The following is a 21,838-nucleotide window of genomic DNA, read 5'->3' as shown; positions in this document are numbered from 1 at the left end:
AGCGACGATGAAGGAACAGCGATATATTTCCAAGTCGGGATGGTGTATGACTTAGAGGGCGCAAGTGGTGTTGTTCCCATGTACCTGCTGCTCTTGTCCTTCTAGGTGGTAGAGGTCGTGAGTTTGGGAGGTGCTGTCGAAGAAGCCTTGGCGAGTTGCTGCAGTGCATCCTGTGGATGGTACACACTGCAGCCACTGTGCGCCGGTGGTGAAGGGAGTGAATGTTTAGGGTGGTGGATGGGGTGCCAATCAAGCGGGCTGCTTTATCCTGGATGGTGTCGAGCTTCTTGAGTGTTGTTGGAGCTGCACTCATCCAGGCAAGTGGAGAGTATTCCATCACACTCCTGACTTGTGCCTTGTAGATGGTGGAAAGGCTTTGGGGAGTCAGGAGGTGAGTCACTTGCTGCAGAATACTCAGCCTCTGACCTGCTCTTGCAGCCACAGTATTTATGTGGCTGGTCCAGTTAAGTTTCTGGTCAATGGTGACCCCCAGGATGTTGATGGTGGGGGATTGGGTGATGGTAATGCCGTTGAATGTCAAGGGGAGGTGGTTCGACTCTCTTGTTGGAGATGGTCATTGTCTGGCGCGAATGTTACTTGTTACTTATGAGCCCAAGCCTGGATGTTGTCCAGGTCTTGCTGCATGCGGGCTCGGACTGCTTCATTATGTGAGGGGTTGCGAATGGAACTGAACACTGTGCAATCAGCGAACATCCCCATTTCTGACCTTATGATGGAGGGAAGGTCATTGATGAAGCAGCTGAAGATGGTTGGGCCTAGGACACTGCCTTGAGGAACTCCTGCAGCGATGCCCTGGGGCTGAGATGATTGGCCTCCAACAACCACTACCATCTTCCTTTGTGCTAAGTATGACTCCAGCCACTGGAGAGTTTTCCCCCTGATTCCCATTGACTTCAATTTTACTAGGGCTCCTTGGTGCCACTCTCGGTCAAATGCTGCCTTGATGTCAAGGGCAGTCACTCTCACCTCACCTCTGGAATTCAGCTCTTTTGTCCATGTTTGGACCAAGGCTGTAATGAGGTCTGGAGCCGAGTAGTCGTGGCGGAACCCAAACTGAGCATCGGTGAGCAGGTTATTGGTGAGTAAGTGCCGCTTGATAGCACTGTCGACGGCACCTTCCATCACTTTGCTGATGATTGAGAGTAGACTGATGGGGCGGTAATTGGCTGGATTGGATTTGTCCTGCTGTTTGTGGACAGGACATACCTGGGCAATTTTCCACATTGTCAGGTAGATGCCAGTGTTGTAGCTGTACTGGAACAGCTTGGCTAGAGGCGCAGCTAGTTCTGGAGCACAAGTCTTAAGCACTACAGCCGGGAGTTGTCAGGGCCCAGAGGCTTTGCTGTATCCAGTGCACTCAGTTGTTTCTTGATATCACGTGGAGTGAATCGAATTGGCTTAAGACTGGCTTCTGTGATGGTGGGGACCTCGGGAGGAGGCCGAGATGGATCATCCACTCGGCACTTCTGGCTGAAGATGGTTGCAAACGCTTCAGCCTTGTCTTTTGCACTCACGTTCTGGACTCTGCCATCATTGAGCATGGGGATATTTGCAGAGCCTCTTCCTCCTGTTCGTTGTTCAATTGTCCACCACCATTCACGACTGGATGTGGTAGGACTGCAGAGCTTTGATCTGATCCGTTGGTTGTGGAATCGCTTAGCTCTGTCTATAGCATGTTTTCGCTGTTTAGCATGCATGTAGTCCTGAGTTGTAGCTTCACCAGGTTGGCACCTCATTTTTCGGTATGCCTGGTGCTGCTCCTGGCATGCTCTTCTACACTCCTCATTGAACCAGGGTTGATCCCTTGGCTTGTTGGTAATGGTAGAGTGAGGAATATGCCGGGCCATGAGGTTACAGATTGTGCTGGAATACAATTCTGCTGCTGCTGATGGCCCACAGTGCCTCATGGATGCCCAGTTTTGAGCCGCTAGATCTGTTTGAATCTATCCCATTTAGCATGGTGGTAGTGCCACACAACACGTTGGATGGTGTCCTCAGTGCGAAGATGGGACTTCGTCTCCACGAGGACTGTGCGGTGGTCACTCCTACCAATACTATCATGGACAGATGCATTTGCGACAGGTAGATTGGTGAGGACGAGGTCAAGTATGTTTTTCCTTCGTGTTGGTTCGCTCACCACCTGCCGCAGTCCCAGTCTGGCAGCTATGTCCTTCAGGACTCGGCCAGCTCGGTCAGTCGTGGTACTACCGAGCCACTCTTGGTGATGGACATTGAAGTCCCCTACCCAGAGTACATTCTGTGCCCTTGCTACCCTCAGTGCTTCCTCCAAGTGGTGTTCAACATGAAGGAGGACCGATTCATCAGCTGAGGGAGGACGGTAGGTGGTAATCAGCAGGAGGTTTCCTTGCCCATGTTTGACCTGATGCCATGAGATTTCATGGGGTCCAGAGTCAATGTTGAGGACTCCCAGGGCCGCTCCCTCCTGACTGTATATCACTGTACCGCCACCTCTGGTGGGTCTGTCTTGCCGGTGGGACAGGACATACCCAGGGATGGTGATGGAAGAGTCTGGGACTTTGGCTGTAAGGTATGATTCCGTGAGTGTGGCTATGTCAGGCTGTTGCTTGACTAGTCTGTGGGACAGCTCTCCCAATTTTGGCACAAGTCCCCAGATGTTAGTGAGGAGGACTTTGCAGGGTCGACTGGGCTTGGTTTGCCTTTGTCGTGTCCGGTGCCTAGTGGTCTGATTGCGGGTGGTCCGTCCGGTTTTATTCTTATTGTGACTTTTTTTAGCGAGATTTTACAACTGAGTGGCTTGCTAGGCCATTTCAGAGGGCAATTAAGAATCAACCACATTGCTGTGGGTCTGGAGTCACATGTAGGCCAGACCGGGTAAGGACGGCAGGTTTCCTTCCCTAAAGGACATTAGTGAACCAGATGTTTTTTTTACCACAATCAGTTAGTTTCATGGCCACCATTACTGATACTAGTATTTTAATTCTAGATTTTATTTAATTAATTGAATTTAAATTCCCCAGCTGCCTTATCTATCTTATTACGAATGCTGCGCGCATTCAGATAAAGAACCTTTATTTTTGTCGCCTTACCATTCTTTCCTACTCCGGCCCCATTTGCTCGTGCACTCTTATTTTTGTACGCTCTGTCCCTTCCTGACCCACTCTGTTTATCATTACCCCCATCACTTTCCTTTACTACTTCCTTGTCTTTTCTCTTTTATCAATCTAAACTTCGCCCCACCTGAGCCCTCCCCCCCCCTCTATTTAGTTTAAAGTCTTCTCTACCGCCCTAGTTATTCGTTTTGCCAGAACACTGGTCCCAGCATGGTTCAGGTGAAGCCCGTCCTGACGGAACAGCTCCTTCTTTCCCCAGTACTGGTGCCAGTGCCCCATGAATCGAAACCCACTTCTCCCACATCAATCTTTGAGCCACGCATTCACCTCTCTGATCTGATTTACCAATTTCCTCGTGGCTCAGGTAATAATCCGGAGATTATCACCTTTGTGGTTCTGCTCAAACTCCCTCAGCAGAACCTCTTTCTTAGTCCTACCTATGTCGTTGGTACCTACGTGGACCACGACAACTGGATCCTCCCCCTCCCACTCCAAGTTTCTCTCCAGCCCTGAGGAGATGTCCTGAACCCTGGCACTGGGTAGGCAACACAGCCTTCGGGACTCTCGCTCCTGACTGCAGAGAACAGTATCTATCCCTCTAACTATACTGTCGCCTACTACAACCACATTCCTTTTTATTCCCCCCACTTGAATGGCCCCCTGAACCATGGTGCTGTGCCAGTTTGCTCATCCTCCCTGCAGTCCCTGCACTTGTCCACAGGGGCTACAAGAGCCTCGTATCTATTGGACAAGTGCAGAGGCTGAGGCTGCTGCAGTGCTACATCCTGGATCCCCGTACCTGCCTCACTCGCAGTCACACCCTCCTGTCCCAGACCACGTGCCAATTCTACAGTATTTAGTCACGATCAATAACATGTTATACAACGGAGGAGTAAATACAAAAAATGTAAACATACCCGGGATTAATTGCAACACAGTAATCTAAACAAGGGCTGGATGATTATAAGGGGTCAGGTTGGTTAATTGTGGAATAATGAATGTAAGGGAATAATCTAATCAAGGGTTTCAGATGACAGTTATAAAACAAATAGAATGAAAATTGAATGATTTATAATCAGGAATGTGGAGGGATGATTTTATTTTGTTATTCCAACATTTGACGCCTTTGATGTAGTCAGGCTGCCACCCAGACCGAAGAAAGATCGATTCTAACATAAATGTGCTGTGATAAGCAGTTGATTATCAAGAAAACAGTCAGTTTATGTGTTTTAAAGTATATCGTTGAAAAGTTACTTTGCACTATAGAAACTGCCAATGCAGAAATATTACAAAGGGATGATTGCATCTGTTTTTGCAATCTATTGAGAATAAACTGATGGCAGTTCTCCCCACACAATCCACAGCTCCTGACACAGATGTTTGTTTTTTTAAGTAAAAGCAGTTTTTTGTGGATCCTGTTTCCAGCTTCAAAAGTACTGAAGATGATAAATAATTGACAGGTGGCATAGCATAGGGCTGAGCAAACTGCACCAAGGAATGGTGGGATGTGGGTTTATGCCCACTGCAAATTCTTCAATCCCTCAGTCTCCACTGGGCTCTCAGGGAGGGAGGAGTCAAATAGAAGATGGGCACTTCTCCACAGGGAAGGAAGTAAAATTTAGAGTGTGTGACACTAGAATGACACTGCCAAAGATCTAGAGCAATTTGCCCACCTTTCTTCTCAGCTAGAGAATGGCGTAGGTTGTGTGCATGGACCCAAAGAGAAAAAGGCATTTTTAAAATGCAAAATGAAAACTTAAAAGGGTATGCTTAATAAATACTATTTGCACAATTAATGCCAATAATTCTTGAAGTGAACGCCTTTATTCATAAAATCGCTTTTGAATAAGTCATATTGCAACTTGTTGCTAATATTTAGAGCAAAATGTCTTTTACAGAAATAGTGTGCAAGAGGGTAAAAAGGATACAGGTTCCCATTGAAGCATTCATGTTGCCTGTAGAATAGGACAGGCTGTTTCCATTGTGATATTTTCTTCCTTTTGGCCATTTTCAATATCAGAATTCCTCTACTTCAGGCATGCTCCTTCCAAACACAATGCAGAAAAATCCCCTCCTTCCCTTACAAGACTTTTGTTTTGATGGTCCTTAATATATGTAGAGGTACCAAAGCACCATCACTGCTTTAATCCTGACACATTGCACATGATCCGATAGCAAAAGAATAATCTCTTCACAAATCTGATCCACAGAAAACGATCTGAAGTATGAGAAAACTTATAAATGTAACTGCATTTTCTCTCATCTCAGGTTGTACATTGCTGAAGAAGGCAACACAGCTTTCTATATAGAAGATGTTGGGCAAGTCTTTGCTAATGTGCTAGGAGAAATCGCTCAAATATTTCTCATAATCCAGTGAGGTTTTCTCCAACGAAAGCTCTTGAAACACTTTGGTCCAATAATGGAGTCAGAAAATATATGCAATCAAATTCAGCAGACCTTTATCACCTCATTGCTTTTGTCATTTATATACAGCAGGAAGTGACCACGGTGGAATAGATGTTAACCATAAATCCAGGTTTCATTGCATGTTCCCAAATTTGATCAGCTCATACTTGTCATGTTAATTTTCAAAGAAAAACTCAATTGCAAGTGCCACATTGATGAGAATAGGATTTTTCATAATTCCCTTGCAGCTGATCGAAGATCTTGGATATGCTTGACATTGCCTCAGCTATTGAGATTGTTGGCTTTAGACTTCTCATTTATGACAGAAATCACTTCGTGGAGTATTTTTCTATAAGCTTCAATTGCAGCATTTCCCAAACCTTTTCTGGAGAGCCAGTATGAGGTAATAATAGGAGAAGCACTGAGGCAAGCTTCCCACAACGGTATCTGTGATGAACAATTCTGATCCGATAAGGAATTCTTTGTAACTTTACTATGAAGTAAGTATTTACTTGAGGTTATGGCTAACGTATGATCTCTCAATAGTGATTTCCACATGTCACTAATGTACTTGTTAAATTGGATAGGGTGTGTAAGGAGACAGGACAAAACCACTGGAGCATTGGGTGAAGTCAGAATGTAGATGGAATGTGACGCTTGTATGTGTCACACGCTGCTATGTAATTGACTGCAATTGGTTGTACAGCACTTGGATTATTCCAGGGACATCTGCAAGGTTAGCTTCAGATTTTCTAATGAGGACATTGACAATCAAAGCTGTGCAGGAACTGATGAATTGCTTCTTAGTAATTCCTTTTGAAATTGTGCAGGAATTATTAGTAATTCCTTTAAAAATCATGTGTTCAACTGGCCATGAGCTATACAGTTTGACAGAACTTCATCAATATCGATGCACTGTTGGGATGATTTAACCCAACTTTGGCTTTCAGGTGCTCCACTCATGTATTTATATGACCCCATATAGGAATCCCTTTAAAGTATAACTGGATAAAAAGAAGTATGTATAAACTTTCAGTGGTTGTTTGCCTTAAAACAAGTGATCGATCTGTGTATCGAAGCACCAACATCCAAATTTTGGCAAGGAACCTTATTGTTGTCAATTTTATCCAAGTAGAACGTCAGTATCTGTAAAGTGGTCTCTTGCTTTTTCTCATTCATCGTCCCCTGGGCTGTATCCAAATCTCCATGTTCTTAAACATAGATTGAAGCCCATTGAGTAATAAATCCAAATGTAAGAATATCTTCAGAAGATCCTGCAGAGAAGCCAATTTGGTCACTGTAAAGCATCCGTCTCTGCCATGTCTAGGTTAGTGCTTTCATTGGCCCTGTTGGCCTCCAAACGTGGCAAGCGGAAAACACTATTGAGGAATATTTTAATTAATTTGCCATTATCATTTAATAAAGGCTCCTGTTTAATGAGGATGTGCTGGCATCCATGGCAGACTTTTGAATGGAAGTTGTTATTGTCTCTGTCGGCTCAGCCCCAATGAGCTAGCTCCTGCATAGGTCAGCAATTCCGTCTGTCTGATGTAGGTGGGCTGTTTTTCATTGGGTTGGATAGCACTAGCTAAGAGTATCACAGTCTTTATCAAATTTCACTCCTGTCCCTGACCTCAGCCTTCATTCACAAAATCTTCATGTTGAAATGGCTTTGCATATTCTGTAGAATGTTCATCTCTATTCCGCAGGGAATGAAGAGCTTGGGAGAGTGTGACTTTAGCTGTCCCTAGCATGAAATGAGTGTGCTTTTAATCATTACTATTTCACTGTCGGTTTGGTCCTTAATAATCTGTAAGGAACTTGTAGTTTTACTAAAAATACATTTAACTTTACAAAATCCTTCTGTGTAGTTAAGATGGTATCCAAGTGGGATTACAGCACAGTACCAATTCCAGTAGCTTATATCATCTCTAAACCACCTTCATGTTGAACATTTTGTAGCATCTCCTGAAAATTCGTTACCACTTCTTTGTTCTGGGTCAGCTGTACCACTACACCTAAAGACCTGTACAGAAATCTCTTCTCTTGTGGATAATGGTGATCGCTATGAATGTGGTTTGCCCTTTCTTCACTTGTTGGATAATCCATGCCTCATCTCCGATTGTCCAGAGTTTATGACTAAACCTGTACTAGTTTTTCTTTCTACTGGTTCTGCAGCACAGATCTGATTTCTCCCACAGATAATAAATTAAAATTGGCAGCTCCTTTTCGCGTACGCTCATTACTGCAGGAATAGCAATAGGATCAGAACAGATGTACCTCTGCCTTTTCCCTGATACAGAGAAGACAGTCAGCACTGTGTCAGCTGTGCGAGGCTTAGAAAGGTTTGAATGTTTATAGTGAAGAACAAATTCGGCTGCCCCAGCTTTCTGTTTCTTTGTTTGTAGTTACACCAGGGAATTACAGACTGCTGCTAAGGCAATAATATACCGTATTGGGATATCAAACTCTAGTAGGAATTGCCAGAGAACATAGTCTATTGTAATCATCGTTTTCGGCAATGCTTCGCACAGTCTTAAATTTACGTCTCTAACCATATCTGCACCTGCAGAATGCCAGTGCTCCCACAATCAGAATTGGTCACTGTTGATTGGCAGCTGCAGCAGAAGGGATTCTATTACCTGGCTTGTAAAGGCTGGAGTTAGAATTTCTAATCAGCAAATGATTTCATTCTGATGCTTCTCAGAAGATGGGTTGGTCAGTTGCAGTGCAGATCTAAATATGCCAATTTATAAGCAGATTCTCCAGTTGTGTCACGAGCACTTTAAAGTTCTCCATGGCAGTGTATAAATATTGTTTCAAAACTCACTCCCAAGCTCTCCTCACAGTCGGACACAAAGGTTAACTGCTGTACATTCAAGCAGCCAACAACTTTATTTGAAAAAACCATTGTGTCGTAATGTCATGTTTTAATACAGATGTGGATTTCATTGTGAAGTCTTGTGACTCAAGCTGTCACATGACCTACCAGGCGATGACCTGACAATTGTTTGTCATGATTTGTGGGATGATTTTTCTTTTGTAGCTGTTTTTAAAATAGTTTTTCAGAAAGCCAATCATAAATAATAGAGATAGAAGGGTAGGCTTTGTGAACTTGTGCACCAGGTGGAAAATCCTGTGCTGACCTCCAGTGCTCCAAATTCCTAATATGTGCTCCTGAGGGATGAAGCTCTGAGTCCAAATTTGTAAAATCTACTTTATATGGAAGCGTTACATGGTTCAGATCTAAAAATAGGACATTAATCCTGGGTATACCCATGAATTGTAGTCAGGCATATCGGTTTTATAATTTTAAACTTATTTTCAGCTGTCTTGAAAGATACAGGAGAAGTGTTTCTACTGAATTGTCCCATAATCTATTGAACCATCTGTTCTACAGAGTTTCCCCCCCCCCCCCCCCCATAAGTTATCTTTCTACTAGCCGCATAAAACACAGTAACCAGGAATGTCCAATGGGCAGTGGAAAAAGTAGCATAGGTCCATCATACCTACATTGTGCATCACATTATAAAAATTCACCATTGTCTCAAATTTACCAGTAAACAATCAAAAGCGGTACCACTGATTTCACGGTCTCTCACCACATCGATCTTAAAATTCTTTCTACCTCCTTGGTCAAATTGCCTTTTCACCCATCTCTTACTTATAAAACTGTGTTCTCTAACTCATCGTCAGCACCATGGGAGGTACACTTTTTTTTTGTCTTTTAATACCTCAGTGAAAGATTTTACTTCAATGCCTCTTAAAAGCCCAATATACCTCAGAGCAGTTGGAAAGAGCTTTCAACTACGTTTGTGCATTCTGAGCATATGCAGCTTGCAGAATTTCCCGGCATGCAATCTATGCATAAAGAGGAGTTGACGGCTAGATGGGTGTGTCACCTTATCCTGTGAGGATTTGAGAGTTTCTCCACTTTTTCCAAAAGATTTTGAAAGTAACTGGAGATTGAATTCTCAAAGCTGTAAGTTAGGCAAGTCTGTCATTCAAATTTATTAACAAATGCTGTTTCCGCTCATGAACTGTTCAGATAGATAACTGTAAACTACAATATGGTTTCTTCATTGTTTAGAAAAGAAACATTGTCAAAAATGTTTTGCTGTTTATTGCTGTCAAAAATTTGGTTTAAAAAATCTCATCTAAATCATTTTTGAGGCTTAAAGAATTTTAATAACTTGAAAACTGCATAAACAGTGTTTTGAGGTAATTTTTATTTATGGAAATCTGTTTGTTAAAGACTACATAAGTTGGCATACATACTAATAGTGCACCAAACGTTATGCTTCCACACTCCTGGTACACGCCACGAGTACACATCAGGAAGTTGTGCATGCCCAGTTTATGATTTTAAGAAGTGGAAAATTTTTGCATCAGTGCTTTAAGTCAGGAACATAAAGTCAGGAATCAGTTGACAATGGGGAACATGCTTATAGGGGGTACTTGAGGGCTCAAAAGGGGCTTAAGATATGTCAGGGAGGAGGCTGACTGGCAGGAACATGAGAGGGTTGGAGCCCGATGGTTCAAAAGGGGCCAGCACCAAATATTTCTCCGTGATCTCAGAACCTGGGAACAGTTCCTAGTCTCCCAGACCGAGACCCACCCCCAATACTGCTAGCTCCTGAAACAACATCCCCCCCACCCCAATACTATGAGCTCCTGAGACCCCATCCCAATATTGCCAGATACTAGGCCACTTTCCCAGTGCTCACAGATCCTATGGCTGCTCCAATGCTGAGAAGTCGGTGCCCCAATAATACTACTTTGCAGCATAATCCCGTTCTAAAGCCGCCCACTAACTGTGAGCATTGCCACAGGTGATCTAGTATATTATAACATTTATTGCAGTTTTACACCAATTTCTTTTTGTGTTCTCTTTGATCAGTTTCACAGATCATCAGCTGGTAACATAATAAAACCAAACCTGACCACTTCCTGGTCTTGTCTTCTCAGGCAAAATCATAAGCAAAAATCTAGTCTAGGCAAATTTCTTCCAGTTGCTTGAATCAAATACAAACATTTCTCCCAGTTTTTTTTTTGCAAAAGCCAGTTTAGAATGAGCAGAGAAACTCTGCCAGCAACAGAAGATAATTTGTTAATGGGTTACAGACAATCAGGATCCTGTATCACTTAAAATTTAATGAAAGCAATCATTCTTGGGGGGGGGGGGGGGGGGAAAGGAAAGAAAGAAAGCCAGACATTTCATCTTAGATTCTGTCTTGCAGCCAGAAGAGCAATTAAACTTCTACATGGTTCCATCATCAAACAATTGAACTCTGATTCACCTGAGTTTATGTTTACTTAAGGCAGCAGTTAAACTTTGTGGCCTTAAAGGGATAGCTCCACCTCAGCAGCAAAATAATACATTGTGTATTATTACAAGGCGTAATGCTGATGTCCTTAGTCTGTCATTCACCTTAGTGAGCAACGCTGTGGGAGAGCTGCGTAATACATTTATCTATAATATTTTGAAAGTCTCCTGAGTGGCGTGCATTTCCTGACCACATAACCTTAATACATGCATCACAATTTTTAGTTATGCATTTTGTGTCAACATTTTACATTGGAAACATCTTAAGTCAACATTTACCTGTCTCACTAGAATTGCAGGCCTCCCAGCACTAGATGACATTATTGTACCTTCTGGACAAGTTGTTCTCTTCTAACTCTACTGGCAAACTTTAAGTCAAACTATTAAAAATATTAAAACCAGTGCACCTGCACCTCATTTTAAATATATTCAGAATCCCTCCTGAATCCACCAAAATAATTCCCAGCGGTTGTCTGGCAAGGCCCATTTTTTTTTTGATAAATAACTTCTGGCCCCAGCGTGTTTTCCTGTTTTTTTTCTGGCTTGCACCCGCCAAAATATTGGTCGACGCTCGCGTCTGCCATACTCCCACTTCCCTGCACTAGTGTCTTCCTCCTGAGGCCTGGGCCTGCTCTTTACTGTTCCTGGGATCCCTGCCTACTATTGGGCAGGGTTTGATCATCCACTTTGCTGCTGGACTCCTACAGACCTGCTCTCTCACCTTTACCAGTTAACTGGTACTTGACTTTTGAAAGCACTTGTATTTATCATGATTTTACCAACATTGTAAGCATAATTAATGCCTTTAAAACTAAACTGCTGGTTAAATGATGATGGTGGGAGACAAAAGTTTGTGGGCCACCGGCTTTCTTTACAAGTTTTGTCCCCAGCAAGACCTTTACACACTCCATGCCAGTTGATTCTCCCACTGGTATAGACCCTACCTTCGCTTACTGATATCCAAGCAGTGCAGACTTGACCGTATCAGGTGCGCAAGTGTGTTTAACCCAATGTTGTCCAATACGTTGGGAATACAGAAGTGGCTAATTGCATTTCTGATAAATAAAAACTGAGTAATACACTGTCGCTGGGCATCTGATCTGAAAGTCATTTTCATGGCGTATGCATGTGAACTTTAACCTTTTTGTGTGCTTGTTGGCAAAATGGTATAGTAGATTGAGTGTTTTATGATTGTTGAGTGCTTTACTTCCATGGTTACTGAATGGTGGTAGATGTTTGTTAAGTAAATATATATGTGAAGTACGTTTAGCCAAATTGTGAGTGCATGTAAGGCGTTTTCTACTAAAATTAGTGCATATGGCTAGTCAGCAATCTATTGGACAACACTTTTTTTAACCATCCATCACCAGATCTGGCCCAACCACATCAAGAGTCGCTTCCCTCTGCCAAAATCACCCTCTATTCCAGAATCATGCTGGAGAGCAAATCCCTGGCTTTTTTTTCTCCACTATCACCCTTCTCCTTGAACATGCCTCACCACCACTACCAATAAGTGCAAGGAGCTTATGGACTTCCTTATCACTAACATTGAGACCATACGTTCAGCTGCCTCTGCTGCTTCTCCTTGCTCACTAAGCTAAACTCCCCTGGCCTAGTCCTGAACCCACATCTTTCTCTAGTTTCTCTCCCATCTCCTCAAATTTCCCTTTCTGGTCTTCTGTCCATGAGACCCACCTCTTGTTCCTGTTGGCCCCATTCCTGCATAAACTGCTGATCATCCAACTTCCCTTCCTTGTTGCCACGTTAGCTGATATTGTAAATGATTACCTCTCCTCGGGTATTGTCCCCCTCCCTTTCAAAACAATAATCACCCCCTCAAAAAAAAAAGTTTGTCCTTGCAAACTACCAATCCATCTCCAACATCCCTTTCCCCTCAAATCCTTTGTGGAACACATTGTCACTTCCCAAATCCGTACCCATCTTTCCCTTAACTCCAAGCTTGAAACTCTCTGATCAAGTTTCCATCCCTGCCACAGCTCCGAATCGGCTCTAACAAAAGTCACAAATAACATCCTCTATGACTGTGGTGCATTATCCTTCCTCTTTTTCTCCTCAACTTCTCTACAGCCTTTGACACAGTTGACTACACCAACCTCCTCCAGTGCCTTTCTGACTGATGGGATTGACATGGGGTTAACTTCCACGCGACGCTGGCAACATCTAGCTCTACCTCTCCATTACCTCTCTGAACCCCGCCATTATCTTTGAGTTGTCAGACTCTTGTCTGATATCCAGTTGCGGATGAGCCACAATTTCCTGCAGTTAAACATTAGGAACACTGAAGCCATTGACGCCCCCCCCTGCCCCCAGCCACAAACTCCATAGCCTTGCGAGCGATTACATATGTCCCTTCCTGACCATTGTTTTAGGCTGATCCAGACTGTTCAACCCTGAGCTGAGCTTCCGACCCCATGTACTCTTCAACATAAAGATTGCCTACTTCTCCAATGTTCCCTACCTCAGCCCATCTGCCACTGAAACCTTCATCTATGCCTTTGTCACCACCAGACAAATGCTTTCCTGCCCGGCCACCCATCCTTCATCCTCTGTAAACGTCAGCTTATCCAAAACTCCTGTCAATATCCTATCCCCACTAAGAAAGAAAGACATGCATTTATATAGCACCTTTCACAACCTCAGGACGTCCCAAAACGCTTTACAGCCGATGAAGTAGATCCCGCTCAGCTATCACCCCTGTCCTTGCTGTCCTATAATGCCTCCAATATAAAATTGTCATCCTTGTGTTTAAATACTTTCATGGCCTTGCTCCTCTCTATTTCTTCCTCCACCTCTTCCCTCCTTCTGGCCAGCCTTATCAGCATTCCCCATCCCTTGGCCCCACCATTCGCAGTTGTGCCTTCAGCAGTCTAGGCCCCATGCTGTGGAATTCCCTCCCAAAACTTTTGTCTCCATCTCCCTCTCCTTTTTAAGACACCCCCCCCCCCCACACTGATCTCCCCCTCTTTTTCTCTTCCCCCCCCCCCCCCCCCCTGCCTGCTGCCATCCTACCACCATTTCACAATTGAGCCCAAGGAATCCACCGAAGTTTACAGCACAGAAGGAAGCTATTTTTGACCTATTATGTATGTGCTGGCTCTTCACTTGAGCAATCTAAAACTAATCCCACTGCCCCACTCTCCCCATAGCCTTGTATCTTCCCCAGTTCAAATATAGAATCATAGAAGGTTACTATCTACTATCTATCTACTTTTTCCTTGCAAGATTGGTCTGTGCCTCGACCACTCCGAGGCAAAGCATTCCATGCTGCAACAACCTTCTATGTAAAGAAACTTCTATCATCTGTTCCCAGTCTGATAGTTTTAAATTGATGAGCCCTCATCACTAACTCCCACCCAGATGGTGAATAAGGAAAGACTATTTCCTATCAAAACTCTTCATAATATTAAAAGCCTCTGTCCAATCTCTTTTTAACCTTTTATGCTCCAGTGGAAGTATTCCCAGTATCTCAATTTTCCTCCTAACTGTAGTTTCCCATTCCTAGGATCTTCCTGGTGAATCTAACTGTACACTCCCGGTGCCTTTAATGTCCTTTCTATAATTTGCCTTCCAAAACTATGCACAGTACTCTTTTGAGCATTCCTTGTACAAATTTATCTTTATTTTTGTACACTTAGCTGCTATTTATAAAACCCAAAATACTATTGGCCTTTCTTTATGATATCTACTTTCACTCACTCACACTTTCAGGGAATTATGAATTAGAACCCCATGGTGTTTGTTTATCCACACCCTTCAGCATCTTTCCATGAAGTGTTTACTCTTATTCTTTTTCTTTCCCAAGATGTATTACCTCACACTTCTGCACGTTAAAATGCATCTGACCATTCCGTTAACCTGCCTATGCCCTCAAGTCCTTTACAATCCTCCTGTGTTTCCCAAGCCCCCCCCCCCACCCCATGTCATAAGAAATTTTAAAATCACTCATTCCACCCCTCTAGTTCTGCCAAACCCCAAACAATGATGCTAGACCTCAGGATCATTCCCCAGTGTTGCCAAAACCCAGAATCACCCCAACTGCAGCTAATTGTTTTACGCAGTGAGCTATGATGATCTGGAATGCACTGCCTGAAAGGGTGCTGGAAGCAGATTCAATAATAACTTTCAAAAGGGAATTGGATAAATACTTGAGAGGGGAAAATTTGCAGGGCTATGAGGTAAGGACGGGGGATTGGGACTGATTGGATGGCTCTTTCAAAGAGCCAGCACAGGCGCAATGGGCCACATGGCCTCCTCCAGAGTCATGGAATTTGATCCCCCAAAAAACAGTAAAGATCCCAGAAAATCATGTAATACATACATAACTTGACTTAATTCAGTCACTTTAAATCATTGATCCTGATATATTGTGTGTTACATGGCATTGCACCCTATTGTTATAGTACAAAACTTTTAAAATTTGTTCTTGAGATGCAGGCAACACTGGCAAGGTAATATTTATTGCCATAATGTTGGACTGGAGTCACATGTAGGCCAGACCAGGTAGGGGTGGCAGGCCCCTTCCCTGAAGGACATGGGTGAACTGGTTGGATTGCTACAACAATCTGAAAGCTTTCATGGTCACAAATTACGAGATTTATTGAATTCAGTTTCACAACTTGCCATGGTAACATTTGAACTCTTGGTCTCTAGTTTGCTAATCCAGTACCATACCCACTAGGCTACTGTACCCTTCACCGTTTGTCAATGAATACGCCACAGGAGATCTGGTCGTGTATTGCATCCAGTATGCACTTGTCTGTCATGCATCACAGATGCAAAAGAAAAACTTCTATAGAGAAAGAAAACCAGTCGCTTAGAGATGGTGCATTTCACCTGGAGCCTGAAACCTGCAAGCTTTTTCCAATTTGTGCAATTTCCTCAACAAACAGTTGAACTCTGACTTAAAGCTGACTTTCTGGCCTTAAAGGAACACAGAACCTTAGCAACAGAAAAATAAATTATGCATTACTGGATATAACTCCTGTTATTAAACTGTGTATCATCCAATTTACTGTGAGCCATGGGAGAGATCTGTACATTTCCACGTTTGTGTGACATGTATCTCCTATTATTAGGACACCAGTCCCAAAATTTTGAGTATTGTAATTTGTGCTAAATTTTAATGCAGTACAGTCACTGAGAAATTGGTTTCGCTCTTTAACAATGATGTGGAAAGTTGAAAGAAAAAGGTACTGAGGACCACAGTAGTTGTGCTGTTTTGAAAGTTACAGCTGCTCAGTTATGTACTGTAAGAGCAGACGCCCACAATTAACTGCTGTAGTTCTCTGGCAGAAACACCCAATTCTCTGTTGAACATTAAGTTGATTACGCACTTTGCTGTGAAAATAAAGGGTTGATGCCAAAAAATAAACTGAACTGGGGGAGTTCACCATATAATTACACTGGAATTCAAACTTCTGGGTGAAGTGGGGAGAAAAGCACAGTCATGAAACAATGTCAGTTTATTGTAGTGTCACCCAATAGTAATTGTTAACTAGCCATAGATGTGGCTATGGCAACACCGTTTTAGCCGCATGTACTAATTTTAGTAGGAAGCACCTTACAAACACTCGCACAATACAGGTGAATATACTTTACGTGTATATTTACTTAACAAACATCTACCATCATTCAGCAACCAATGAAGTAAATCACACAACAATCAAAAAAAACAATTGTACAATCTGCTTTTTGTCTTACTAATTTACCAACAAATGTACAAAAAGGTTGAAGTACACATGAACGCGGCATGTCGTTATGAGTATTGAGATCACATGCCCAATGATGGTGTCAATTGCTTGGGAGGTAGGAGACAGAGAGTAGGGATAAAGGGTACGTACTCTGGTAGGATATGACAATTGGTGTTCCCCAGGGACCTGTACAGGGGCCTCACCTTTTCACAATATTTATCATTGACTTGGATGTAGAAGAGAGAGTTGTATATCCAAGTTTGCAGATGACACTAAGTTGGGATGCACAATAAGTAGTGCAGATGGGAGCAAGATGTTACAAAAGGACATAGCCATAGTTTTGCCCACTCACTTAATCTATCTATCGAGGGATATGGGTCAAAGGCAGGTAAATGGGGTTACGGTACAGATCAGCCATGATCTAATTGAATGGCGGAATAGCCTCGAGGGGCTGAAAGGCCTACTCTTGTTCCTATTACTCATTAATTATTTACTGATCAGAAATGCAAATAGCTACATCTGGATTCCCAATTTGCAACATGTGACTAGTGGCTAATGTATTGGTAAACACTGGTTTAATGGGCCCCAGAGTGGGTTTTAAGCCTCCTTCCTTCAGGGAGAATATGCACCATGGGATATGAAATAGCAGATTGTATTAACAGCCTTGAAAAGTGAGGTAATTTAACTCTTGACAAAAGGCTTTCTATAGAATTAAGCATAATTGTTTGCTTTGCCCAGCCATTTGCTTCATTAATTGTTTTATTGGGTTCAAAAAGCTAAAGAACTAATGAGCGTGCATTTACATAGCGCCTTTCACTATCTCAGGACATCCCAAAGTGCTTCACAACCAATGAAGTACTTTTGAAGTGCAATCACTGTTGTAATGTAATGTAGGAAACATGGCACCAATTTGCGCACAGTAAAGTCCCAGGAACAGCATTGAGATAAATGACTAGATAATCTGGTTTAGTGATTTTGGTTGAGGGAAAAAATATTGGCTATAACATCGGGATTTTTTTTATGTCCGCTTGAGGATTTCTGATCCAAATATGGCACCTCAGACAGCGTAGCACTCCCTCAGTACTGTAATGAAGTGTCAGCCTGGATTATGTGCTCAAGTATTTGTGGTGGGGATTGAACCCACAATCTTCTGACTGAGATGAGAGTGCTACCACTGAGCCAAGACTGACTCCTCATCTAAATTGGGCAGTTTCTAGCAAGTAAATATAAAAAATTGGAGTGATGTTTCATTTTTTGACTTCTGGCACTTTATCTAAAACATCTGATGTAATGAAAACTAGTACTGATATTTAATGCTTTAATATCATACCATTGTTTTTATTTCTCAACTTTTTTTCATCTCTTTCAGCATTGACAAGATAACCAAGGTAGCTTCTCCTGTGCTGGTAATTCATGGCACTGAAGATGAGGTGATTGATTTTTCCCATGGTCTTGCAATGTACGAGCAATGTCCAAGAGCAGTTGAGCCTCTTTGGGTCGAGGGAGCCGGACATAATGACATTGAGCTTTATGCACAGTACCTTGAAAGACTGAAACATTTCATATGTCATGAGCTACCCATCTCTTGAAGACTGTTGTATGGATATTTCCTAGGCAAATGTGAATGGGAGAACTGATCTCTGAAGTAATTTGCACATGGTTTAACTGGATAACTGTAGCTTTCGACAATACAAGAAGCTATCAACTTTCAGGCTGATTCATTTGAAACACTGAACAAAATCTCAGTCTTTTTATACCAGGAATTCATGTGGTTTATGTACCTTGCACATGAAGTAATATTCACCTACTGTAATTTTGAACCAGTTTTTGATGGTTATCATCCTTTTCTTTGCATTTGTTTCCTGCATTCCTTAAAATTGTAGTTCATTCATCAGGGGTTATGGTCTCTTTTAGTATTTGGGCCACAATTGTATGTCACAAAGGCTTTTAACTTGTTTTGTTTTGCAACTAGTTCATAAGCTGGGATTATTTTTTGTAAAACGTAACATAACATGGCAGGTCATGCGATTGTGGCTTCATAGATAAAGCAGCCCTTCACTGAAGGATTGATCAACCCAACACGATGAATGTGATCTGAATGTTTATCACATTCTTAATATTTCTAACATTGCCTCAGAAAGTACTGTATTTGTAAAACTCAGTGAATTTGGAAAGATAATTTCCACTTCTTTGCTAATGAACACATGTTCTTTTGAATGGTCTTAATGTTCTAATATTCGTGGAGGGTTTTTCCATATTAAAGATGTGAAACAATACCTCAAGTACTTCTCTAATGGTGCAAAACGTGGCATATAGCCGAATACTTTTTTTCACAAATGTGTAAATTTATGAACTATTTTGACTGTTTTAAAATGTTGCTGTGTATTGTCTTTCAGAATAGGTAATATACTTTTCAATCGCAATCCCCTTTGAAGTTCGTATTCCCAAAATAACTGTTGTATCTTCATAAATTGCAATGTTTGTATATGATGTCTTTCAAGGTTATAGAAACATTTTCTGTTTCAAAAAGTGTTGAGAATAGATGTGATAACTGCCTAATTTGATACAGCTTTATTCTGTGAAACGTGTTTGATTCGTGGATGTAACTATTTTTTACCCTGAATTACTTAACCATTCAACTTTATAAAAAAAACCTGTTACCATTTAATTTCATAAATTTACACATCTGTATTTTATACAGGAACAGATGTAATTTGCTGATTTAGTTGGAACAACCAGTGATTTGAGGTTATGATTTTGACACTGGAATCACATTGAAATATGCATAAATAATGCAAGACATTAGGAATAACACTACTAGACAAACAAATCAAAGCCTTAAATGTACTGTATGCCTCCGATTGCTGTATATTTGATTTCAGTAGTTCATTGCTGTAAGTTGCATATAAGCAACAGATAGTTTCAATGGAATGAAGGATGCATGGAATTTAGGATGAGACTTTTAAGTTAGCAGAACTTAACTGTTTGTGTACATGAAAAAGCAACAAAACACTATCGCACAATTGCAGAATCATTTGGTGTGATCAGCCAAAAAAAACTTGTGATTTAAAATCTGGATTAAACATTGAAAATACTGTGTAAAACAAACCTTTTGACTAATTGTACAGTTCCTTTTTACAATTATTTTGATTTTTGTAGAAAAGCAAGATACAAGCTAATTTCTGACTTCCTATACTCCAAAACAGGTGTGAATTTTCTTCAATGTACTTTATTTCCTCCTTTCCTTTCTAATTCTTGTCCTTTGATCTATCTAAGGGGAGAGGCAGATCTACCTATAGGTTTCTATCAATGCCATCCTTAAACCTGTAGCAAGGAGGTGTGTAAAGAAGAAAGAACGAACTTATATTTATATAGTGCCTATCACATCATCAAGATGTCCCAAACCACTTTACAGCCAATGAAGTATACTTGATATAGTCACAGTTCTAATGTAGAGAAATGCAGCAGCCAATTTGCGCACATTAAGATCCTACAAACAGCAGCGAGATACATGACCGGATAATCTGTTTGTGATGTTGGTTGAGTGATGAATGTTGGCCAGAACACCGGGGAGAACTCTCTTGCTCTTTGAATAGTACCATTAGGTCTTTTAAATCCACCTGAGAGGGAAGTCTGGTCCTCAGTTTAATGTCTGATCCAAAAAACGGAGGGCATATCGGACAATTAATACTGCTGTTTCCTTTCCCTAGAGGGAACTCCTTGGCCTCTGTTTGCTACCTCCCCAGACATCACGACTAAAATTGGGAACTTGGCATGAGCAGGCTTATCACTTTTGTGATGCAGTGTGACCTACTGGTTATTTTCCCTGGTATCGTTATGGTGATGTGCCTGATTGGAAACTAAAGACTAAAGTAGTACTTATTCTGATTATCCTATCCTTGGTACGTGGAGTTTAAACAGAGTGATGATGGGAATTTGGTGAGTGTGGGAATTTGGTGCAGGGGGGAAGGAGTAATTTAAACCAAGGGACAACAGTAAATAAGTAAATGTATATAAATAATCAGTAATTAATTAGATCTAAGGGGATAAAATTAGAATGAACTAAATGGAGGATACCAACATTAAAGGGATCTGAATTGCATTAAATAAAAATCTGGTATACATAATAAATGGGAGTTAAGAGGATACTAAAATAAAGAAGTTAATAAACAATAAACAAGACTAAATAGTTACAAATTAATCTGAATCAAGCTAAATCCATCTACTAAATATAATCTAGATCTCAAGTAATTCTATTATATCTGGAATTAAATTACTAATAAATAGATTTAAAAACTAGGAATGGCAATGCAGGCTATGTGTCAGAACTGAGATATGTGGGAGTTTGTGGACAGCGAGACTGTCCTGGATTTCCAAATCTGCAGGAAATGTCTCTGCCTTGAGACACTCCAGTCCTTGAGCTGAGTGAGAGTTAGAATCACTCTGACACATTAGGGAGGAGGAGGAATTTCTGGATAGTTTTCTCCAGTGCACAGTCACACCCCAGAGGAAAACACAGGTACAGGAAGGGGAGAGTGTGACTGTTCGTCAGCAGGGTAGGGGGAACTGAGGGGAGATAGAGGAGGAGGTCCTGCAGACACTGATTCTATCCAACAGGTACAATATACTTGATACCAGTGAGGATACGGAGAAAGACTGCGGGGAGGTCAGCCATAATTTTGACCTAAGCACTGGGGAGCAGTGGGCTGTCCAAAGTGGGGAGGAGCAGAATAGAAACGTAGTAGTTATAGGGGATTCAATAATTATGGGGATTGATGGCATTCTCTGCAGTCACAATAGAGAGTCCCAAAGGGTGTTTTGTTTACCTGGTGCCAGGGTAAGATCAGGCTGGAAAGGAATTTGGAAAGGGAGGGGGTAGATCCAGTTGTCGTGGGCCAGGTCAGGACCATTGCCGTAGGGAGGAAGTCCTGCTGAGGGAGTATCAGGAGTTAGGAGCTAAATTAAAAAGCAAAACCTCAAGGGTGGTAATCTCCGGATTATTACCCAAGCTACGTGCTAACTGTCATAGGGACAAACAGATCAAGAAGATGAACACGTAACTGAAGGAGTGGTTCCATTTCATCGGACACTAGCACCAGTACAGGTACAGGAGGGAGCTGTACCATTGGGACGGGCTGCACCTGAATTGGGCTAGGACCAAGGCCTAGCGGAAAGGATAAATAGGGTGGTAAAAAGGACTTTAAACTAATAAATTGAGGGAGGTCTCAGTCAGAAATAATAGTAAAAATGATAGTTTAAAGATTTTAAAAAGTGATGAGCAA

General features: G+C 41.9%; 1 protein-coding gene across 3 annotated transcripts in view; it reads left to right on the top strand.

Annotated features, from left to right (window-relative positions):
• abhd17c (abhydrolase domain containing 17C, depalmitoylase) overlaps positions 1-19,664 on the top strand; it is a 76,152-nt gene extending 56,488 nt beyond the window's left edge. For 2 of the 3 annotated variants that reach the window (XM_067971178.1, XM_067971177.1), the window contains one exon: positions 17,926-19,664. In XM_067971178.1, coding sequence (XP_067827279.1) covers positions 17,926-18,145 — 220 coding nt within the window. In that variant the 3' untranslated portion in view covers positions 18,146-19,664. The remainder of the gene's footprint in view (positions 1-17,925) is intronic. The other variant, XM_067971180.1, reaches the window with a different exon arrangement.
• The last annotated feature ends 2,174 nt before the right edge of the window (positions 19,665-21,838 follow it).

This window comes from Heptranchias perlo, chromosome 34, assembly GCF_035084215.1.
Source record: "Heptranchias perlo isolate sHepPer1 chromosome 34, sHepPer1.hap1, whole genome shotgun sequence".
NCBI classification, from domain to species: domain Eukaryota; kingdom Metazoa; phylum Chordata; class Chondrichthyes; order Hexanchiformes; family Hexanchidae; genus Heptranchias; species Heptranchias perlo.
Note: the sequence above shows the minus strand (reverse complement) of the source record. Positions and strands in the feature narration are given on the sequence as shown.